Here is a 20,256-nt window from a genome sequence, read left to right as displayed (position 1 = left end):
CGAGTCAGTGGAGAAGGTCTCTCTTGGTCCAATATACACTTACGTCCAATAAAAGTTTAACTACAGTCACAGAACATGTGATTGCGCAGAGTAATGCTGAGCCTAGTACCCTTCGGACGTTTTAATGACATATCGTAGCCGCGGCTCGGCCACTGATTTTTACTAATAAGCAGCTTACCACAGAATTATCCTGCATATGAATAATGAGGTTGTAGTATGAGCGGACAAAGCTACATTGAGACTTACCTCTTTCGGTAGAGTGCCCAGCAACGAAATAGAAAAACGCCTAATGAAGATTATTAACCAACACAGGGAATTGAAATTTCGGGGAGCATCTTGGATGCTGACCACTTACTGGAGACGACGGTGTACTGTATCAATGTGCCATAGGTGTAAAAAAACATAACATTTTTACAACTGCGTTTTACGAGCTTGATTAGATCTCCATTTTCATCACAGGCTCGTAAGTTACTTACGTCTATAATATATAGAATAATCAAATCAGCTCATAACGACCGCGAGTTGAAAACCATGACAAACCGATGATGTGCTTGAGACCATGAACATCACTCGGATTTCTGTTAGACTTGCAATTGACTATTATGATGAGCCGAGACTCCCTACATGGTACATATACTCTGAAAATAGGTAAGCGTATTAATTAGCACACGAAGCCAGACGAGCAAACTCACGAGAGCACAATGATGGGCCATACTCGATTCATGTGATACGTAATACGACCTAATGACCAAGCAGTCCCCCAGATGTATTCAATTTCCGAGTCAAGGTTTGTGAGCCAATCATATAGTAGCAACGTGCAAGGAATTGCTGAAAAAACGTTCGTAGGCTTCACTCCGTGATCTAAAGGCAAGCGATAGTCGGCAATTACTGACCTGCCAAGTATTTTGTCGTCTGAAGCTGGTGGTATGCACTTTTTATGTCTTCGAGGGTAGTTTCATTGAGCGTTTCCATTTTCGTAGTATACAAGAAATTGCGCGTAGGATTATATTGACCTGCCGAGAGCACAATGTGGTTGTCTATCGTAGGCAAGTTTAGAGCACTATTGCATAGTACAAAGGCTTCGCAATGAGTGGCCGATTGTCCAGAACCGTTGGAAACTCACTTAACAATAAGTTGCTCGATAGACTCCCGGAGACAGGAGAGGGCATGTAACTGGAGCCGCAACCCAACTTTATGCACGCAAAATGGTCTCGGCAATCATGATATTTCAAAAGCAATGACAATCCCGATTTGTCCTCTTGGTGCTAAGCACAACCATCCATACAATAATGACAGGTTCAACTGATCCAACCCTTGAGGATGTTATTCAATACATTGAAAAACTTGATGTGTAACATGAATTGTAAGGTTTTTTTTTGAAACCAGGATTGCTAAGTTTAGCTCCAGAAGTAAAATCAACGCCCTTTTTGTGCAGAGGGGGAAGGTTTACTCAGCAGGGTATGGTCATAAAACAAGAAGAATTACCATAAATACCTTTGAAATTGTCTAGTTAAGAATCTTTCAGAACTTTCATACATTCGTATTTGTTGATCGCGCGGGTATGGTGAAATTGAAGTGCTTCGTGCCGGGTACCATGGCATCGCTGGGTCACCACAAGAGCCAATGCATGTCCCATTTTGAGGGCCGAAGCTCTCTATAACTTGACCAATATCATTGTAATCGGTGCTATGGTACTTGCTTATTTCTCAACATGGGTGAATCAAGAAGTGCTTTGAACCTAGGTCGTAATTTTAAGCGCACTGTGTAAGGTTAACATACTGAAAACAAGTACACATGCTTAAGTAAAATTCAGACTGAAATTAAGATCAACGTATGCTGGCTTTAGGCGTCAAAACTTGCATAGCCTGGATTCATGCTGAGGAAGGCATACTGGGATTCTTGTTTCTACGTCATATCATACCGGGAAAGCACATTTTGCACCGACATAATAAAGTTCAGAATCTTGTTACGCCGCAGTGGCACCAGCCTGAGTTTATAAGAATATAGACATAGTATTCACTGTACAAGGATAAAATACTGAAAATAAGAATGTGCATTTAAGTAGGAATTGAACTGAAATCAAGGCCAATATATGCTAACTTTAAATATCAATTCTCTCTTGGTCTGATTCGTACTGAGGAAAGCATACTGACGTTGTAGTTTTCAGACTAAATTATACTGAAAAAGATGTCTTTTACTGATATACTGGTTTTCAAGATCTTATCACGCCATAGTGCCTATGCATACCACTTTTTCCATTCTGTATATCCCACGACCTTTTGGGGCCGGGGCCGATGGTGCAACGTAACTACTGGGTATTTAAAGTACAATGAGACATGTGATTATGACAAGATGAAAAGCGCTACCGAATAGGCAGGGGGAACAGGAGGTACGCATGGCAGAGACCGGGGAAATATAACTGATATAAGGTGAAGACACATAGCGAAGCGCGCAGAGACCGGCTTGCAAATAGACGTGCATGTCTCATAATAGTGTAAAACTATTCATACTTGCTCGAGCCTACTAATGTTACAAGACACAGTGGTACTAGCTAAAGATTGTAATGGGATCGCAAAATGAGGTATTATGCCCTCGTCGGGGTCATCACGGGAGCGCGAAGACACCTGTCGTTCTCGGAGCTCTTTGTCGCTGATACGATAGAGGGAGAATATCATGCGACTACATACTACACTGGACATCGCACTAAGTACTCTAAGTCGCGTGGTTACTATTTAGTACACCACGCGTGATGTGATTTTGAAGCGCTCACCCGGAACCGTTAGCAGCAATTTTTACTGGAGGAATTGTGCCACCAATACATGCAAGAATCATTATTCCAACTAGGGTCGCGAAGTATGTCATCCCGCTATTGGAGAAGGTAATCAGGCTATAATTTATTGCGATCCGTGTGATAAACTCACTTTCTTGCCAGCGTCTGCATCAGAGGTGTCGCCCCAAAGTCCTTGCTTAGACCATAAATTCTCCAAATGGTCAAGAAGAACAGAGACGATTCATATATCAATGGTACTATGTATAGTATCCACACGTAATCCGGTACCATTACGACGCATCCAGAAAACACAGTAGGAACTATAAGTGCATTCGATGTTATGGCTATATAAGATGAGGTTGAAAGGCCGAACTCACATGGATTATCCAGAAACATGGTCCTCTTCGGACAGCTAGATATTGGTACATTTTAACCAATAAATGGTAAAAATACTCACATCCAGTAAGAACTTGACGATAACAACGCCTGAGACAACAGCTCCGATTAAGCCACCACACAGCACCCTTTGCATGATGCATACGTCAATCATCACCAGGACGACTTTATTACAACTCACCAGATAACCCGCCTAATTAAATAAATCAGAATTCTAATAAAGGATAACAAACGCTCCGCTCACTTTTTATCATAAAGTGCCCAGCATCGTAACAGCAACATTGCTGATATGCTGGAGGTCAGAACCGATAAAACATACTGGAATTTTTTATTTACCAGATATAATAGTACATTGGAGCATTGCACCGTAGGAATACATGAAGCCTACTCGTTTGCAACTGCAGATTAATGAGTTGCTACTTGAGATTGGGGCTGAAGGAGGTGGATATCTCACGTCTGTTATGAATTTTGGCCGGTGATATTGATCTTCACTTGCCCCAGCAAACATAGAAAATGCACTTACGGAAGGATTAGGCAGAGGAAGAAAAAGGATTACTGAAACCTCATTAATAAGGCTACAATGTTTTGAGCGATTAGCTTCACCTGTCAGAGAGGTCCTAGATGAATTTGAAGGTAAACGCCACCCAAGTGATGAACATAACCAATTGAAAACGCACCCGAGTAAGACAATCGGCCATATTCGGTTTGTGTTATAACCTCCTTACATATACCACTAGAACCGGACGATTTTTCTATTATTTTTACTATTTTTTACGGACTCATTATCTTTTGTTTTTCGATCACGTGATCTCGGCGCTTATTATGCCGAGATGCCGCGCCGAGATGCCGTGCCAAGGGCGCTTAGGAGAAATCCACGCTTCTGCGCAGCCCGCAGCACGCTTCCTTTTTCTCACCATGTACTTCCTTTCTCACGCGCACAGACCATGTAGATAGCGCACCTATGTCTATATATACAGCAGGGAAATCACTTGGAAACCCCAAGTCGATTTTACCTTGTCTCTTACTCATTAGAGAAGGTAGTCAGCCAGCTAAGTAGCCGGCCCCTAAGTAGATCTCAGACGCTCACCACCCCTTTACTCATCACACCTCCCAGGCCTAAGGCCCCCTTGCAGTAGTATAGAAGTAGTAGACCGCCCTAAGCGGTATTAGTATAGCCTAGATAGTTAGTTACATAATCAGTGTCGGTAGTAGTACGGCCTTAAGCGCCCGCCCACTAGCGTGTACCCAACCTTACAGTTGGCGTACGACATTGTAAAATTGACTTTCTGTAGGCTTTGATTGACAAGGAGAAGGTCCCCTGTACTAGCACAAGGGAAATCACGTGATCGGGGCCACTTTGCGGGATATAATAATCAAAAATCCCCCACCCCCACGTAGTACCGAATTGCTATAAGGCAGACGGATCCTGATCCCCCGCATACCACGTGTTTCGCCGGAACACAGCAGATAGCGACCCTAGACAGCTGATTCACCCGCTTGCTAAAAACCTGCTCATATCACGATCGCCAGATCTGTTGATTTGTTGTAGGGATAGTCCAACGCTAGGTGTCTGACGCAAGGGTTTAGCGTTCACACTCTGCACAAAAAACCGCTCATAAGTCCTGATATAGGCACCCTTCCCCACGCCGTTTTTTCACAATTCCATCCACACGCTCTGGCGTCCCACACCCCTACTCCCGTCCCTCTAGTTGCACCAGCCGTCGCTCAGTTCCATCCCATTCCCAACCACCCACTCGCAGCCCATCTCCCACTGCGCGAGACTTGTCAGAAATGGAACCAGAGCCGACCATTAGCGCTCTCCTTGAGGCTGTCACAGCCCTCACAGCCACCGTTGGGTCCTTACAGGACCAAATCCGCTCCCAAGGCCAACAGCTCAGCGAACTTAAAGCCATATGCAAAGAGACCGCGGACCTTCTTGGAGACAAGGACCAAGGGGGAACCACCCAAACCCAAGCACAGCCTGGCCCATCGGCTGGGCCTATCACCCCTCCTTCTCACACAAGAGGTCAAGCCGACACTCCAAGAACGGCTAGGCCTGGGTTCAGGGACCCCTTCCGTCCCACCAGAGGCACCACTGGGTACGACTCCGAGGAAGAACCTCCAAGGAGGATCAAGGAAGAACCTCGCAGAGCGCTTAGGGATCTGAGGACCCTCACTCCCTTCAGTTCGGGCTTGGACACCAAACGTCCCAAAATGGAGCTACCGGACCCATTCAAAGGGGAAATTTGAGGACGGAAGGCGGTTCAATGGCTAGACCGCATGCTGTTATGGGGGGCCCTCCACAGGGACCAATTTGAAGAGGACAAACAGTTAATTGTCTGGATCCTCTACCACATGGAGGATAAAGCCGCCAATTGGGCACTCCCTATTATTGGGAATATCATCAAGGGCGAAGCCAATGCCCCCACAACCATCCCTGCCATGACAGCCAAGTTCAAGGAAGCCTTTGCGGATCCTGATGCTAAAAGGGCAGCCGCAAGGAAGATAGCCGCGCTGACTCAGACAACCACCACGTCTGAGTACGTCACCAAGTTCCGGAACCTCATTGCAGAATTGGACTGGAACAAAGAGGCCTATATTGCCCAGTTCACGCGCGGCCTTCATTGGAAGGTTAAGGAACTCTTGTCCACCAAGGACAACATCCCAGACGAATTGGAGGCTATATTTGCTGCCTCCATTAAAATCGATAACACCCGTAGGGAGAACGAAGAGAACCGCCCCAAAAAGGCACCAGCCAAGTCCCCGGCCACCGTGGCCACCACCTCCACCACCACTACACAACGGGTCCGCCTATCCGAGGACCCCAACTATGTCACTCCGGAGGAACGGGATCGTCGCTGCGCATCAGGGCTTTGCGTCAAGTGCGGTCAAAAGGGTCACGGAATCAAACAGTGCCCCAACGGCTGGAAAGCCACAATCAAGGAGGTTGCCAAAGTGGCAGAAGAAGAGGGTTCGGGAAAAGATTGAAGTCGAGGACTGCTGCCAAGCCCCCGACTCCAAAAAAGGACTTTGTAGATAATCTTGTAGAATTTGTTTCTGTTGGTCTGGATTCAAATAAAAAACCTCTATTATTCATTGATCTACACGTCCAAAATTCCCAGGCAGAACCCATCAAGACCCTCATTGATTCAGGAGCCACATCAAACTTTATCTCCCCCTCGATTGTGGAAAAATATAAAATCCCAAAAACCCAACTCAAAAATCCACAAGTTGTGAGAATGTTAGATGGTACTATATCCCAGACTGGTCGCATTTGGCACCAGGTTCAACTTGCGGTTTTGGCCAATGGCCATTCACATCACATCCCTTTCCTTGTTTGCCCTATAGGCAACACCCCGGCTATTCTAGGCATGACATGGCTCACTTCAGAATCTCCTTTGATTGACTGGCAACAGGGACATATTACATTCCCCGATCAGGCCCATATAGCATCCAAGGAAGAAGCAGATACCAACCCATTGGCGGACCTCCCAGAACAATACCACGAATTTGCCAAAGTCTTCGGCAAAGAAGAGTTCAAGGTCCTTCCCCCACATAGGGAATACGACATCTCCATTGACCTTGTCCCTGATGCCAAGCTCTCCCCTGGACCAATTTATGGTATGACAGACGCCGAGTCCAAGGCCCTCAAGCAACATATTGAGGAAGAACTAGCCACAGGTAAAATTTGCCCCAGTACCTCCTCAGCAGGCGCCCCGGTTATGTTTGTTAAAAAGGCAGATGGCTCTCTCAGATTGGTAGTTGACTATAGGAAGTTAAATGACGTCACGCACAAAAACGTTTACCCACTCCCAAGGCAAGATGACTTGATGGCCAAGCTTAGGCATGCGAAGATGTTCACCAAGCTAGATCTACGCTGGGGTTACAACAACGTCAGGATCAAGGAAGGGGATGAATGGAAAACGGCATTTAGGACTAAATATGGGCTGTTTGAATATCTAGTAATGCCTTTTGGCCTTACCAATGCCCCTGCCGCCTTCCAGCATTTCATGAACGACTTGTTCAGAGACCTCATTGATGTAACCGTGGTCATATACTTGGACGACATCCTAATCTTCTCCAAAAACCCTGAAGAACACCCTAACCACGTCAGGGAAGTCTTGTCAAGACTCATGAAGAACCAGCTGTTCTGTAAACTGTCAAAATGCCATTTTCACGTCACCACAGTGGATTACCTGGGAATTGTCATTTCCCCTGCTGGATTCTCCATGGATCAAAAGAAGATTGAGGCAGTCACGTCATGGCCCACTCCCAGAACGGTGAAACAGGTTCAGGCCTTCTTAGGTTTTGTCAACTACCTCCGCCGGTTTATTCCCAATTTCAGTCTGGTTGCACGCCCCCTTCACAACCTCACAAAAAAGGAAATCCCATGGTCCTGGGGAACCCAAGAAGAAGAGGCCTTCCAAGAACTGAAATCCCTAGTCACAAAAGCCCCAGTCCTGATTCATTCCAACCCAAATCTACCCTACTACCTAGAAACAGACGCATCAGGGGTAGCCATGGGAGCAATTCTGAGTCAACGAGGGGAGGATAATCGTCTTCATCCAATCGCATATATGTCCAAGTCCTTCTCCGGTGCTGAAGCTAACTATGACACGCACGACAAAGAGCTACTAGCCATCATCAGGGCTCTTGAGGAATGGCGCATATTCTTAGAGGCAACAGACAAGCCAATTCAGGTCTTCACAGACCACAGGAACCTCGAATACTGGATGCAGGCTAGGACTTTCAACCGACGGCACGCAAGATGGCGTATATTCCTGAGCGATTTTAACTTTGAGATCCATTACCGCCCGGGAAAACAATCAGGAAAGCCAGACGCCCTCTCCAGAAGAGCGGACTACGTAGAATCCACCCAGGATCCAGAAGTTATGCTACCGGCTGAGGTTTTCGCGAATACATCAGAAGAAGAGCTTGAAATAGTCACGGAAATCCGCACCAAGCTCAGAGAAGACCCCTCCCTAGAGCCCATCATCCAATTCCTCACAGAAGACGCGGACAACGCTCCTCCCTCAATTCGCAAGGCTTACAGAGACTATGACTGGGAAGAAGATCTCCTCTGGTACCGAGGCAAACTAGTTGTCCCAGACGCCGAAATCCTGAAGGAACGCCTTCTAAGAGAATTCCACGACTCACCGCTGGCGGGACACCCAGGACAACAGCAAACCTTAGAACTACTCAGCAGGAACTACTGGTGGCCAGGGATGAAGTCGTCCACAAAGGAGTGGGTAGAATGCTGTCCTACTTGCCAAGCAAATCGCCGTGCCCATGCCCCGGTTATATCATTGAAACCGTTGGAAGTTCCCCCTTTTCCGTTCCATACCATCTCCTATGACTTTATCACGGGATTCCCCAAGTCAGAAGGAAATGACGCAATACTGGTGGTCATAGACTTGTTTTCCAAGTTTGGTCATTTCATCCCAACTACAAAAAAGGTGTCAGCCAAGGGCCTAGCGAATCTCTTTGTCACTCACGTGTGGAAACTCCATGGACTCCCAGTCAGAACCGTCTCAGATCGAGGGACAACATTTACCGGAAAATTCCTAAGGGCTCTGTACCAAAGACTTGGGATCAAACCATCCTTCTCCTTGGCTTATCACCCGGAATCAGATGGGCAAACCGAACGCGTCAATCAGTTCATCAAGTTCTACCTAAGGTCTTATGTGGCAGCAGATCATTCGGATTGGGCAAAATGGTTACCACTTGCGGAATACGCTTACAATAATGCCAAACACGCCGCCACTGGGAAAACACCATTTGAACTAGTATATGGACGTAACCCCGTAATGAACCCATCAACCATTCCGGCCAATGTCCCAGAAGCAGACCTTGTAGCCGATACCCTGGCCCAGGAATGGAAAGAGGCGGAATCCGCACTAAGGATGTCTAAGGAGCGCATGACAAGAGCCAAAGGAATAATACCAGAATATTCTGTGGGAGAAAAAGTCTGGCTTGATGGAAAAAACGTGGATCTCAGAACGAATTCCAACAAATTGGACCCCAAGCAACTAGGCCCCTTCGAGATCTCAGAAAAAATCTCCAGCCACGCTTATCGCCTGAAACTCCCAGACACGTTGAAAATCCATGATGTGTTCTACGTAGGACTATTATCCAAGTGTCACGAATCCCCAAGCCAGCCATTCCCAGAACGACCCCCTCCTGAAACAATAGAAGGGGAAGAGGAATACGAAGTGGAACAGATCATTGACTCCAAACGGCAACGGGGCAGATGGTTCTATTTGATAAAATGGAAAGGATACGGCCCAGAGGACAATTCATGGGAGCCGGAGGAACTACTAAAGCACAGCCAAGAAGAGATCAAGCGCTTCAACCAAGCTAGACTCAGAAAGGCCCGTGACGCCGCCAAGGGCCTTTAAGGGGGGGGCAATGTTATAACCTCCTTACATATACCACTAGAACCGGACGATTTTTCTATTATTTTTACTATTTTTTACGGACTCATTATCTTTTGTTTTTCGATCACGTGATCTCGGCGCTTATTATGCCGAGATGCCGCGCCGAGATGCCGTGCCAAGGGCGCTTAGGAGAAATCCACGCTTCTGCGCAGCCCGCAGCACGCTTCCTTTTTCTCACCATGTACTTCCTTTCTCACGCGCACAGACCATGTAGATAGCGCACCTATGTCTATATATACAGCAGGGAAATCACTTGGAAACCCCAAGTCGATTTTACCTTGTCTCTTACTCATTAGAGAAGGTAGTCAGCCAGCTAAGTAGCCGGCCCCTAAGTAGATCTCAGACGCTCACCACCCCTTTACTCATCACACCTCCCAGGCCTAAGGCCCCCTTGCAGTAGTATAGAAGTAGTAGACCGCCCTAAGCGGTATTAGTATAGCCTAGATAGTTAGTTACATAATCAGTGTTGGTAGTAGTACGGCCTTAAGCGCCCGCCCACTAGCGTGTACCCAACCTTACAGTTGGCGTACGACAGTTTGCATGGTAGATGGCATGACCCCAAGACCACGAACGGCTCCACACAAACTGAGCTTCAAGGTCAATACTAAGGATCCAAACATAAACTAGGAGCGTCAATGAAATGACTTGAAAGCCAATATACTTTAGATTATACTGTATACAGGTAATAGGATACGATAACCAACCTGCTAGATATTTGGCTAGTTGCTGTTGAGCATGAAAAAAGGTGATTGTATCAATGATATCTTTGAGAGGAAGCCCAGGAAGTGACATCCCAATTCAAACTCAAGCACGAGCAGATACGGGTTTATGTTCTTTAATATTGCCACAGTAATATAAATGATTATGTTTGCCAGACACAAATCAAGAGCTATATTACTTGCTCAGAATTATGACGTACGGAGCGTGGACGGTGGAAAAGATAGCTTTCTTTGCAGCAGCAAGATGCATGTTTATACTCGGTGAGCTGACCGTGGCTTGTGGACCCCTTGCGGGGCAGACAGCTTGTGAATCTTGGTGATATTGCAGTGGTCACCCGGGGTACGGAGTTGCAATTCAATCAAGCCGCCAACTGAATGGGCGCTTCCTTGTAAGCACTAAGTCGATCAGCTACAAAGTGACACTAGCAATCTAGCTGGTGCGCACATAGATTGAATAGGCCCGTGACCACTACATGCACTGTAGCGTTATTTTATTCCTGGATGGCCCAGCCAATCCAGTGGTTAGGTTGGTTGGGACTCATCAACACAGTCTTGGGCATTGGAAACATCATCCTTGGACTGAGCCAAGGATTGAACCAGAGCCACGTGACTTTGATTCCACATTATATCAGCACCAGATTGCCTGTTCAGTTTTCCTTTTTGGTTTGCCCGCCACTCTACTAGTACAAGCTAAGTCTAGCCATTTGATTTTGGCCATCCACCCACAAGCCTTAGCGACTACTAAGTGCGCGCTTAGTTAACCTGGTTCCCCTTAGGGCTGAGGGGGCTCCTCTACCTGCCAGTCTGAGCCTCGTCTTCCTTGCATTTGCATACACTTCTCCTACACATATGTGCATGTTATCTACCTCTAGGTGCCCGTGGCTTAAATTATACTCACCTCATATTCTACACGACACCCCACAAAACCCGCCATTGCAACCCATAACAATCAAATTGTTTTAGATCATCGCGCTATTAGCTTAGAGCATAAGTCACTGGCTCAGAAAACACCAGAACCGCCTAAATAAAGTGAAACCAATGGAGAGAAAGAAAGAGGCGATACAACCAATATGATAGTAGATGGGACGAAAAAGGTTATGTGAGATACAACAGTTGCGTAAAAATATTGACTCCCGCGGCTCACTACCTCGATCCAAACCTTGACCTGCGGGGCGGAGTCTACAGAGGCTGATGGTCCATATTCTATGGTAAGTGGTACTTATGTCCCTGGCAAGGTTATTGCTGGATCCCGTGCATGTGGGTATGCTACCATGCATTTATTCAAAACTATCAGAGTTATTCTTACGCGGTGTACTGCTACGAGCTACCAACTGTAATGGAATTGCGAACTGTAGTGTTGTACTTCTACCATGAGCACAAGAAGATGAGTTGGACCCATCCTGTTCCTCTTGAATGGTCTGATGAAGTGAAAATATCATACGACTGCAAACCAAGCTTGAGATCGCAGTAATTCCTCTAGTTACATAGTCAGCTGCTGAATGGTATATGAACCATCATGAGAGTACCCACCCGGAGCCATAAGCCGCGATCCTGATCGTTTCAACTGTTCCCGCAATACACAATAACATTGTTAGACCCACAAATATTGCAAAATAAGCGACCCCGCTAAAACAAACGCTCAGTAATTAAATAGGACTATATGCACACGAAAGCTGACCTATTTGCAAGTGTCTCTGTGAGACGGGTTCTTCCATAATCTCTATCAATTATGTAGATCCTCCATATTGTTAATGCAAATAAGATGCATTCGTATATCGACGGCACCAAGTATAATATCCAAACGTAATTTGGGATTGTCAGAATGCACCCGGTGAATACGTCCGGCACTTCCATACGGTGTAAGACTCAAAGTACATAGTTCACGCTAGTCGGACTGCACTCACATGGATTATCTGAGAATGTCATCCTCTGAAATGAGAAATGATTGATGACTGAATATCTTGGTCGGGGAAGTTATCAGAACGTACCCCTATTAACAAATTGGCAATGATGATATTGGCAACAACTCCTGCAACTAAGACTGCGGACAATGTCCTAGATGTTATCCTTTAATCCAACTTTCCAAGAAGCGCGTATATACATGTATATACGTACCAGAGTATCACTTGCCTGCATAAGATATGTTAAGATTTGAAGAAAAATATACTGTATAATAACTCCACACCTTTTGTTGTAGAGTGCCAAGCATTGTAATAACAGCATTGCTGGTGGGGTCCGGAGTGTAACTCAGCGTACACAAGCTTGGTTTGATATTCTATCTTACCTGATATTGTAGTATTTTGGCAAACTCCGCCATAGAAATACAAGAAACAGGTTCGTTTGCAACTACACAGTGATAAACTTAGGGTTCAATAGGCCGATGTTCCAATAGAACCTGATCTCACATCTGCTCGATTGCGAAAGTTGGCACAGTCTCATTTGAGTTTTATGCTTTATATGAACTCTGAGGAAGTATTACTCACGGAAGGACCGGGCGAAGGCGCAAAGAGGATGACTGGGATTGCGCTGGTAAGATTATACGTTTTCGAGTCTGAAAATACAGACCTGTCGATGATACCCTAATTCTCGAGTTCAGCATTGCAAAATCTAGATGTTAGGCTAGGGTGGACTTGAAACTCACCCAAGTAAAATTATGGGCAAGACCCGGTTTATATGGTATATAACACGACCTCCTGACCACGAACGTCCCCAGATGAACTCTATTTCAAGATCGATACTGATAACCCAGTCATAGACAAGCATAGTAAAGGAGACAAATTTTAGTCGGGTAGGAATGAGAGAGGGCTCGACACACAAAGGGCTGAATCACTGACGTGCTAAGTATTTGGCCAGTTGTTGTTGGCCATAGAAGTTTTCGACTATGTCAATAATGCCTTTCGACAAGAACCCAGGAAAAGACATCGAGTGATTAAACGGTTGAAGAGTGATTGTTCTTGGAAGCCCTAGATACGAATATCCTGGAACTCAGCCCCAGTCTGAATAGGACTAAATGTCTTAGTAACACCGGTTTAGAAAAATAGGCATAAATAGCGTAGAAGATAGTTATAGTGAGATAGAGCCAGGTTGCTATCGGGGCTGTAGCATATATACTCCCCGCGGGCCATCACCCCACAAAAATTGTTACGACGGTACCGCCAGGAAATATTAGGAGCGAAAGTACCCGCCGGCAACCCTCGAAGAACAAACCCAACCGGCGGCAAACTTAACAAGAGATGTTCCTAAATCACATCCCTGGAATGATCGGTCAGTAAGGTTCAAGTCTCAGGAACATTTGCATTACACACAGAGTTTGAAAAAGCGCAGAACCGCGAGATAAGTAACCAACTGTATTGTAGCATATATTAATGGCTTGGACCGTTCGGTTGCTTAGTTGAGGCTCGGTTGGATTATATTTGCAAGAGCTGGCTCTGGTATCCTCCAGAAACCTCTTGGTTGAAGCACCGAAGTTATATCGTATACGAGCAATTAGTGCGATGGCCCACAAAAGATTCGATTATACTTTAATCCTCTGGTCGCGAGTGACTGAAAGAACACCGAAAATTTTATATTGATTGATGTATGTTAGAGCCAATACACTTGATTCCCCGAGTCCGAAAACCTCTTGGCTTTTCTCTGTTGCCCCATACCCATAATTTCTGACCGCGTTCACCTGTCCACGTTGATGGACTCATACATTACGTATAATTTTGATGAGGGTAGCTACCCAGACCTGTCTCGGCATAAATTCCATCCAACCTCGTAATGGTGATCGATGGATAGCACTGGCGTCCTATCTATTATCGATTTATCCGAAGACGGGATGTATATATGTATTCACTGGCAAAATAGCACGTCCCACCGGTTCCTAGGGTCGCCTATTGGGCTGAGCGGCGCTATTAGGCATATTCACCTAGCCGGCCCTAAGATATGGATCTGTTACAGGTGATACATTGAGGCGGCGCTCCTGTGGTAACACAAGGTCATAGTAAAGGGAGTTTGATGCTCGTCTCGAAGGTATAGATGACACGCCTATCGTGATCTGGCCTCTTGTTATTTGTTGTCTACTATACATGATTTTTCATGCTCGCCATATATACCATTGGCTACTCGACGGAGGTAGCATCGGTAGCAATGCCAAAGGGCTGACCCTCGTTGTAGCCCTTGGTGACAGCCTAGATAGTCGTGGCGAATTTTTTTAGACAGATGTAATAGTTAGATACAACACATTCCTTTGGCAATGAATAACCTCACTTTTGAGGTATACGGGATGAGGAATATGTGCGAACCTATACGAATGTCCGCATACATCCGATCCTGATGGAATTCCCCAGCTCATACCGGCGATGACCCTACAGAGATGACCTTCGATCGATGATCAATTAGTATCAATACTAATGCAAACGCGCTCATGAGTTTTCCGAGTCCTCCCGGTTGGGAGACCGGGAAGGCTGATGTAGTTTGTGATGATCACCTCTCCGGTAGTAGCCTCAAATGGGGCATATATATACATATATAGTGAGAATGTGTTCAACTTCGTATTGTGGTTGAAACATATCAACCATATCAAGTCGTTGCGCTGGCAGAAAACGATGGCAGGCTGTTAATGAGGAAGGCTTTCTATATACCTACCTTTCCAATGAGAATACATCGGCTGCCGAGCATTAAAAGTTATAGGAAGAAAGGCCTATCAAACCGGGTCGGCCTGAACCACGAAGAAGTGGCAATTATCCTCTCGGAACTTTTAATCTTTTCCTTCCGTTCTTTGGGACTTCGCGACCTTGGATCTATCAAAATCGAGGGAGTACTATATATGGTTCTCTATGATTACTGATCTGACATCTTCCCATGCTCCCTGCCGCCTAGTTATTTTGTGCCTGCTGATTTTGGTTGTGGTTTCGATGGCCAAGAGTGCTGTTTTATGTAATCAAACAACACGCAAGGCGATTATCAAATCAGTCGTCTTGTGCAACTTGTCACGACCACGTCCTACTCGCCAAGTTCCAGCCATGGCCAAACCAATCCCAACTCCCGCTAGTTCGACCTCCAAAAAACCAGCAAGCGCCCTTCGGCGCGTAGCAATGATTCCGATACTGGTTTTTGCGCTGTATTTGCTTTTTAAGTCGTATAATTGGTTAGCGACGCCCAAAAAGCCAGAGATTATTTACGCAGATAGGTTCGTATCATTGATTAAACGCGCATTTTAAGAAATATGGAGTTTTAGTGCGTTTTACGGAAAAGGAGAACTAACAAATATACTTTAGGTACTCTCATGAGTACAAGTTTCGTCCGGCAGCATCTCCCATTATCACCGAGAAGCTGAAGAACGGGAAAATTCTTATACGCGGCCATGATACGCGTGATCTTTAATGGTGGGTCTTCTGACGATATTCGGCCCAGTTGTGACACTAAGTTTCAACGGGTGGGCAGAATTGGTATCCATGGGTTTGATTGGGTTTTCTGAGGAATATCATACCAGGTACTCAACATTATATTCTTATACTCTTTATTCTTCCCCTGTAAACCCGCGACGCACGGTATACGTACCAATCCTGGACTTTTACATCCTGTTACCATCTTCATATAATAAATATTTATGGTACCAGAAAGCGTTAGGACCGGAAGAACGTCACTAAAACTACTAAACCGTGACAAAGCTGCGAAGCGTCACCCCTGATGACTAAGCCATCACATGGTCTGTGCGCTACGCTCCTCAGGCTCTGATTGGCCGGGAGGTCACATACAGGTTGTTGGCTCTTTCTCCGTTCCATCACGCCCCCCCTCACAAAAGTCACAGCTCGAAAAGGTCACTGCATACACCCAGGTATCCCTGTAAGCAAGTTTGACTCCAAGTGTTGTGCCATACGCACTGAACCGGTAATTTTTTTTTACAGCGTTGTCACTGCGCCTCCCACGGCTATGGATGGGTCGAGCATGCCACAAGCGACGACGCCAGATGGACACTCTCATCCATCACAACCGTATGACCCCAATGTTGGATCTGCCGGAACATCTGGAGTGCCTCACCAAGTATCTCCGGACCCAGATCACTCTATGGACTGGCAAGATGTGTCATTTGCGTCGACCGAAGCCGATGAGATCATCCCTGAAGACGAGGACGAGGCAGCTTATAAACGTCGCAAAGCACGAGAACGACAAAGGCGTAAGCGGATGCGAGATCGTGCGGCCGGTATTGGGAGGAATGGCCAGCCTGCTGCTCCTCGTCGGTATCCTGGTACAGACGTCACACATTTTGACGGTTCAAATCCCTTTTCAGATCCCCCACCTGATCCGGCGGCTCTCGCAGCAATGAGCCCCGAGGAAATCCGCAAGGAGAAAACGCGACGGGCGGCACGTGAGAGGCAGCGGAAGCATCGGGCAGTGGTGCGCGCTCGGAGGGCTGAGGAAGAGACTGGGACAGAGCCTCAGTCTAGCGCTAGTGGGGGTGCTAGCGGAGGAGCACCAGGGAGTGCGCCAACGGTGCCTGAAAGCACATTGCCGGTCAATCCTCCCGAACCTACTGCAGAACCTCACATCGAGCAAGACGTAAACTCCAGCGAGTCTCATCCTGTCCCATATGAGCAGCCCCCAGCCTTTTACTATCCACCGCCAGCAATATGGTCAAGCAACCCGTTCCCTCACGGACAGTTCTTTCATACGCACGCTCACCATCCCGGGCCCTTCGTCCAAAATGGTCAAATGATGCCGCCCCATATGATCCCGATGCTCGCTCCGCAACAGCAGCCCCCTCAAACAATGAACCCCATGCAAATGCAAGTTTCCCCTGCTCCTCCATCACCTCGACCCACTGGAACACCTGCACCAGCCCCCACACCATCTCCTGCGCCCGCTCCCCCTCCTGAACCGTCGCCTACATCGGCTTCGGCTCCTCAACCGAGTGGAGGCCCACCCCCTGTTGGCAACGTTGTCCCTGGGTTCCCTCCCCCTACTTCAGCTCCCGCCCCAGCCCCCGCAACAACACCCACTCCTATTCCTCCGGCCACGCCGGTTGCGCTACCGGCTGCTCCCACTCCAACTGCCCAGACGACCGCTGTACCCCCTGCCCCTTCACTCGGGCTTCCAATGTCAGCAATGATGCCAATGGGCGGACCTACGTTGACTCAACCCCCTCCGAGTCATACTTCAGGTCAAGCCTTTGCAATGATCGTATCTCTGGCGCTAAATACCAGTGAAGCTCAATTGCTTCGGGCTCATATAATGCATCAATTACGTCTCACTGTAATGGACATGACGGAATTGGAAGGAGTTATCGCAAGGGCATTCGATGCTTGGGATCGTGAGGTGCGTCCGCCTATTTTATTCTAGAGCTCTTGATCTAATACAAACATCGATTCTTTGTTATAGCGCGGAGGGGATTCCTCCAACAGCCAGTTGCAGCAGGCGATGCAGATTCCCGGTTCACTTCCAAGCATGTTTCGCCATATGCCCCCAACGCAACCTCAACAAGCAGTTGCGCAGTCAGCACCAGCACCGTCACAAACACTGGTATCTCAGCCCCAGGCTCCGGCCCAACCCCCAGCTCAATCTGCACCTCAACCGCAGCAACCTCCAGAGCCAACGATGTCACAGCAATCCCCAACACAAGCTCGTGTTCATCCTCCGCCCACTACTCCTCAAAATCAGCCGCGCGCACCGCGTACATCAACCGTAACCTCTCGACGCACTCTTGGAGTTGGCCAGCCCCAAATGCAGACGGCGACGCACACGCAATCTCAGCCTGCTGGGACCCTAAACGTTCCTCGACCGATTGCGGGGAGGTCCGTTAGCGTCAGCGGTCCCTCGGCGCGAAGCATAGGCCTCAATTCTGCCCAAGCTATTGTGGCTGCATCCAACGAACAAGCCCAACGCACGGTTTCACAACCCCAACGGCATTCCCATATTCCTCCTCCAGCACACGGTATGCGGGCAGCTTCATCTTCGGTTACCATGACCATAGCAGGCCAGAAGCGACCCGCGCCGAACCAACCGGGATCATCACAGACACGTCCCGCCCCTGCTCACCCGATACACTCGGCGCCCGCACCCCCTGGCCAAACACGCTCTACGACACAACCGTCGCCTCAAATTCAGACGCGCCCACAGCCCCAGCAGCAGCAACATTCTCGACCAGGCAGCCAACCCCAAACGCCTATTCTGGGCCCTTCAACCGGCGGCAGCGCGAGCAAATCCGGGAGCGGAAACGGTGGCAATCTTACTATGCCGGTGCTCGGCCATGGCCCTTCTACTTTGGCCTAACTATAAACACGGACGCATTTTCTTCGTTCAGGCTCTTGATGGGTGGTGATGCTCTAATGTAATCTAATTCACGCTACGCTACGACGGCCAACGGCCTTTTGCTATCTTCTTTCTGGTTTGGGTTTCTCGGGTTCGAATAAATTGTATGGTAGATCAATATGTATGATTCGGTTTACGGATTAGCTATAGAGGTTGGCCGGTCCGTTTATAGAAATTGCTTCCGTGTTTTTGGGTTTGCCTGCGGAGTTTGTTTGTCTATTCACGGACTTAAATTTGTGAGCTTAGTCGAGCCTGTTTTAGCTCGGTCCAGTACTTTCTAGGCACAGTTAATTATAGTTCCTCATGATCAGTGACCATAGTAGTTATATACAGTGATTATACAAGCACAACACGCGGGTAGTCATGCACGGTTCAGCTGTAATCGCATTTTCACCATACAATTAACACAGCTTATAACCTCGCCAACGCACTCACTTCCTCAATAAAGTCTACGGTATCATGTAAGTATAAGAATGTATATATTGAGTTTCTACAATCACGTTCAACTGCTTGGATGTGCACTTAGAATCGATCCAACTGTCTACCAGCTCCATCAAACGCAATGAACAGAGGATCTTGGGAATACGCTTAATATACTTTTGTTAGAGCGATATTAAGTTTCCTTACCGTCCTAATCGAGAGCTGATTTTCAGGATGGGCAGCGTCCCATTCAGCGATCCACTGAAGCCGCTCGCTGGATTAGTCTTATTGCATGTTATAAGGTAATGGGTCACAAACCGGCTGTTCATCAATGTTAAGTTTGTAAAAGCCGATTCTCGGGTTCTCTTGTGCATGAGTTGCGTATGGTCCAGTGATCATCTTGCAAGGTTGACACCAATCAGCCCAGAAGTCGACGATAATGGGTTTCCCTCCATTGACCTATAAATAAACCTGTTATTTTTGTACATTTGGTGATCCTGTAACTATGCTTACCGCTTGTTCAAATTGTTCGCGGCTCGTAATGTGGGTGAGAGCTTCAGTGGTGGCCATGGCTAAAAGTGTTAAAAGTCAGTACCTGGAGGAGGAGGGCGCCCCCTTTTTATACTGCTGGTCCGCAAGGATGGCGTAACTCGGGAGGATCAGTTAGACTTTGGTTGTTGATTCATTGAGCAGTCAGTCAGCAGTGTGTTGGTTATGGATTCCGAATTCGGCTCGGAGCTCCGCGGAGTTTCTTAGTAAATGAGGCCGAGTAGCTAAACTGGCAATGTTCTGCAGTGGTTGAGGGAACCTAGCTGGTTGGCGGCATATGGCCTCCAATACCGGCACGGGGTATTCGAGTACATACAAACAGACAAAGTATTGGTATCAGTCATCTCGGTAGAGATTCCGTCGCTGTTAATATACGATGCATGGCATGGTTGCATTATTTATCAGATCTCGTTCAACAAGGACTTTCCATGCCAGAGTTCAAGCTACTGCACAGCCCGGCAACCGACATTGAGACAAACATGTCATATTTGGACGTGTTTGCTATACTACACTCCGGTGCTGTCTCGCGTGGTCGGTCTACCTTCCGGCGACCAGCACATGTAACATCCACCCAACTTCGGAGGCCCCGACATTCAAGGCCCGGAACGAGTGGCTTCGGGAAGTGGCGCTTCCCGGTAGACATGCCTTTTGGAGAAACTTGGTTCTCGTTTGT

At 47.2% G+C, this 20,256-nt stretch overlaps 6 protein-coding genes across 6 annotated transcripts; 4 read left to right on the top strand and 2 right to left on the bottom strand.

Moving 5' to 3' along the window:
- Window positions 1-2,504: 2,504 nt before the first annotated feature.
- RhiXN_12135 (F-box-like domain protein) lies at window positions 2,505-3,448 on the bottom strand (the record flags this gene model as incomplete). Its single annotated transcript, XM_043331950.1, has 7 exons — window positions 2,505-2,712; window positions 2,771-2,866; window positions 2,922-3,090; window positions 3,148-3,172; window positions 3,228-3,294; window positions 3,348-3,359; window positions 3,411-3,448. 7 exons carry the CDS (start codon window positions 3,446-3,448, stop codon window positions 2,505-2,507), a joined length of 615 nt encoding a protein of 204 aa, XP_043186711.1.
- A 1,509-nt stretch (window positions 3,449-4,957) lies between these two features.
- Window positions 4,958-5,416, top strand: RhiXN_12134 (uncharacterized protein; the record flags this gene model as incomplete). Its single annotated transcript, XM_043331949.1, has 1 exon — window positions 4,958-5,416. The coding sequence occupies one exon, from the start codon at window positions 4,958-4,960 to the stop codon at window positions 5,414-5,416; it is 459 nt and encodes a 152-aa protein (XP_043186710.1).
- Window positions 5,417-5,446: 30 nt separating this feature from the next.
- On the top strand, window positions 5,447-9,564 carry RhiXN_12133 (Retrotransposable element Tf2 protein; the record flags this gene model as incomplete). Its single annotated transcript, XM_043331948.1, has 2 exons — window positions 5,447-6,137; window positions 6,203-9,564. The coding sequence occupies 2 exons, from the start codon at window positions 5,447-5,449 to the stop codon at window positions 9,562-9,564; spliced, it is 4,053 nt and encodes a 1,350-aa protein (XP_043186709.1).
- Window positions 9,565-15,328: 5,764 nt separating this feature from the next.
- On the top strand, window positions 15,329-15,689 carry RhiXN_12132 (uncharacterized protein; the record flags this gene model as incomplete). The annotated part of the gene is made up of 2 exons (XM_043331947.1): window positions 15,329-15,495; window positions 15,584-15,689. 2 exons carry the CDS (start codon window positions 15,329-15,331, stop codon window positions 15,687-15,689), a joined length of 273 nt encoding a protein of 90 aa, XP_043186708.1.
- A 322-nt stretch (window positions 15,690-16,011) lies between these two features.
- On the top strand, window positions 16,012-18,575 carry RhiXN_12131 (uncharacterized protein; the record flags this gene model as incomplete). Its single annotated transcript, XM_043331946.1, has 3 exons — window positions 16,012-16,151; window positions 16,214-17,621; window positions 17,685-18,575. The coding sequence occupies 3 exons, from the start codon at window positions 16,012-16,014 to the stop codon at window positions 18,573-18,575; spliced, it is 2,439 nt and encodes an 812-aa protein (XP_043186707.1).
- Window positions 18,576-19,045: 470 nt separating this feature from the next.
- On the bottom strand, window positions 19,046-19,604 carry RhiXN_12130 (thioredoxin; the record flags this gene model as incomplete). The annotated part of the gene is made up of 5 exons (XM_043331945.1): window positions 19,046-19,063; window positions 19,115-19,189; window positions 19,242-19,295; window positions 19,353-19,493; window positions 19,548-19,604. The coding sequence occupies 5 exons, from the start codon at window positions 19,602-19,604 to the stop codon at window positions 19,046-19,048; spliced, it is 345 nt and encodes a 114-aa protein (XP_043186706.1).
- Window positions 19,605-20,256: the final 652 nt, after the last annotated feature.

The sequence above is a fragment of the Rhizoctonia solani genome, chromosome 15, assembly GCF_016906535.1.
Source record: "Rhizoctonia solani chromosome 15, complete sequence".
In the NCBI taxonomy this organism is placed as follows: domain Eukaryota; kingdom Fungi; phylum Basidiomycota; class Agaricomycetes; order Cantharellales; family Ceratobasidiaceae; genus Rhizoctonia; species Rhizoctonia solani.
Note: the sequence above shows the minus strand (reverse complement) of the source record. Positions and strands in the feature narration are given on the sequence as shown.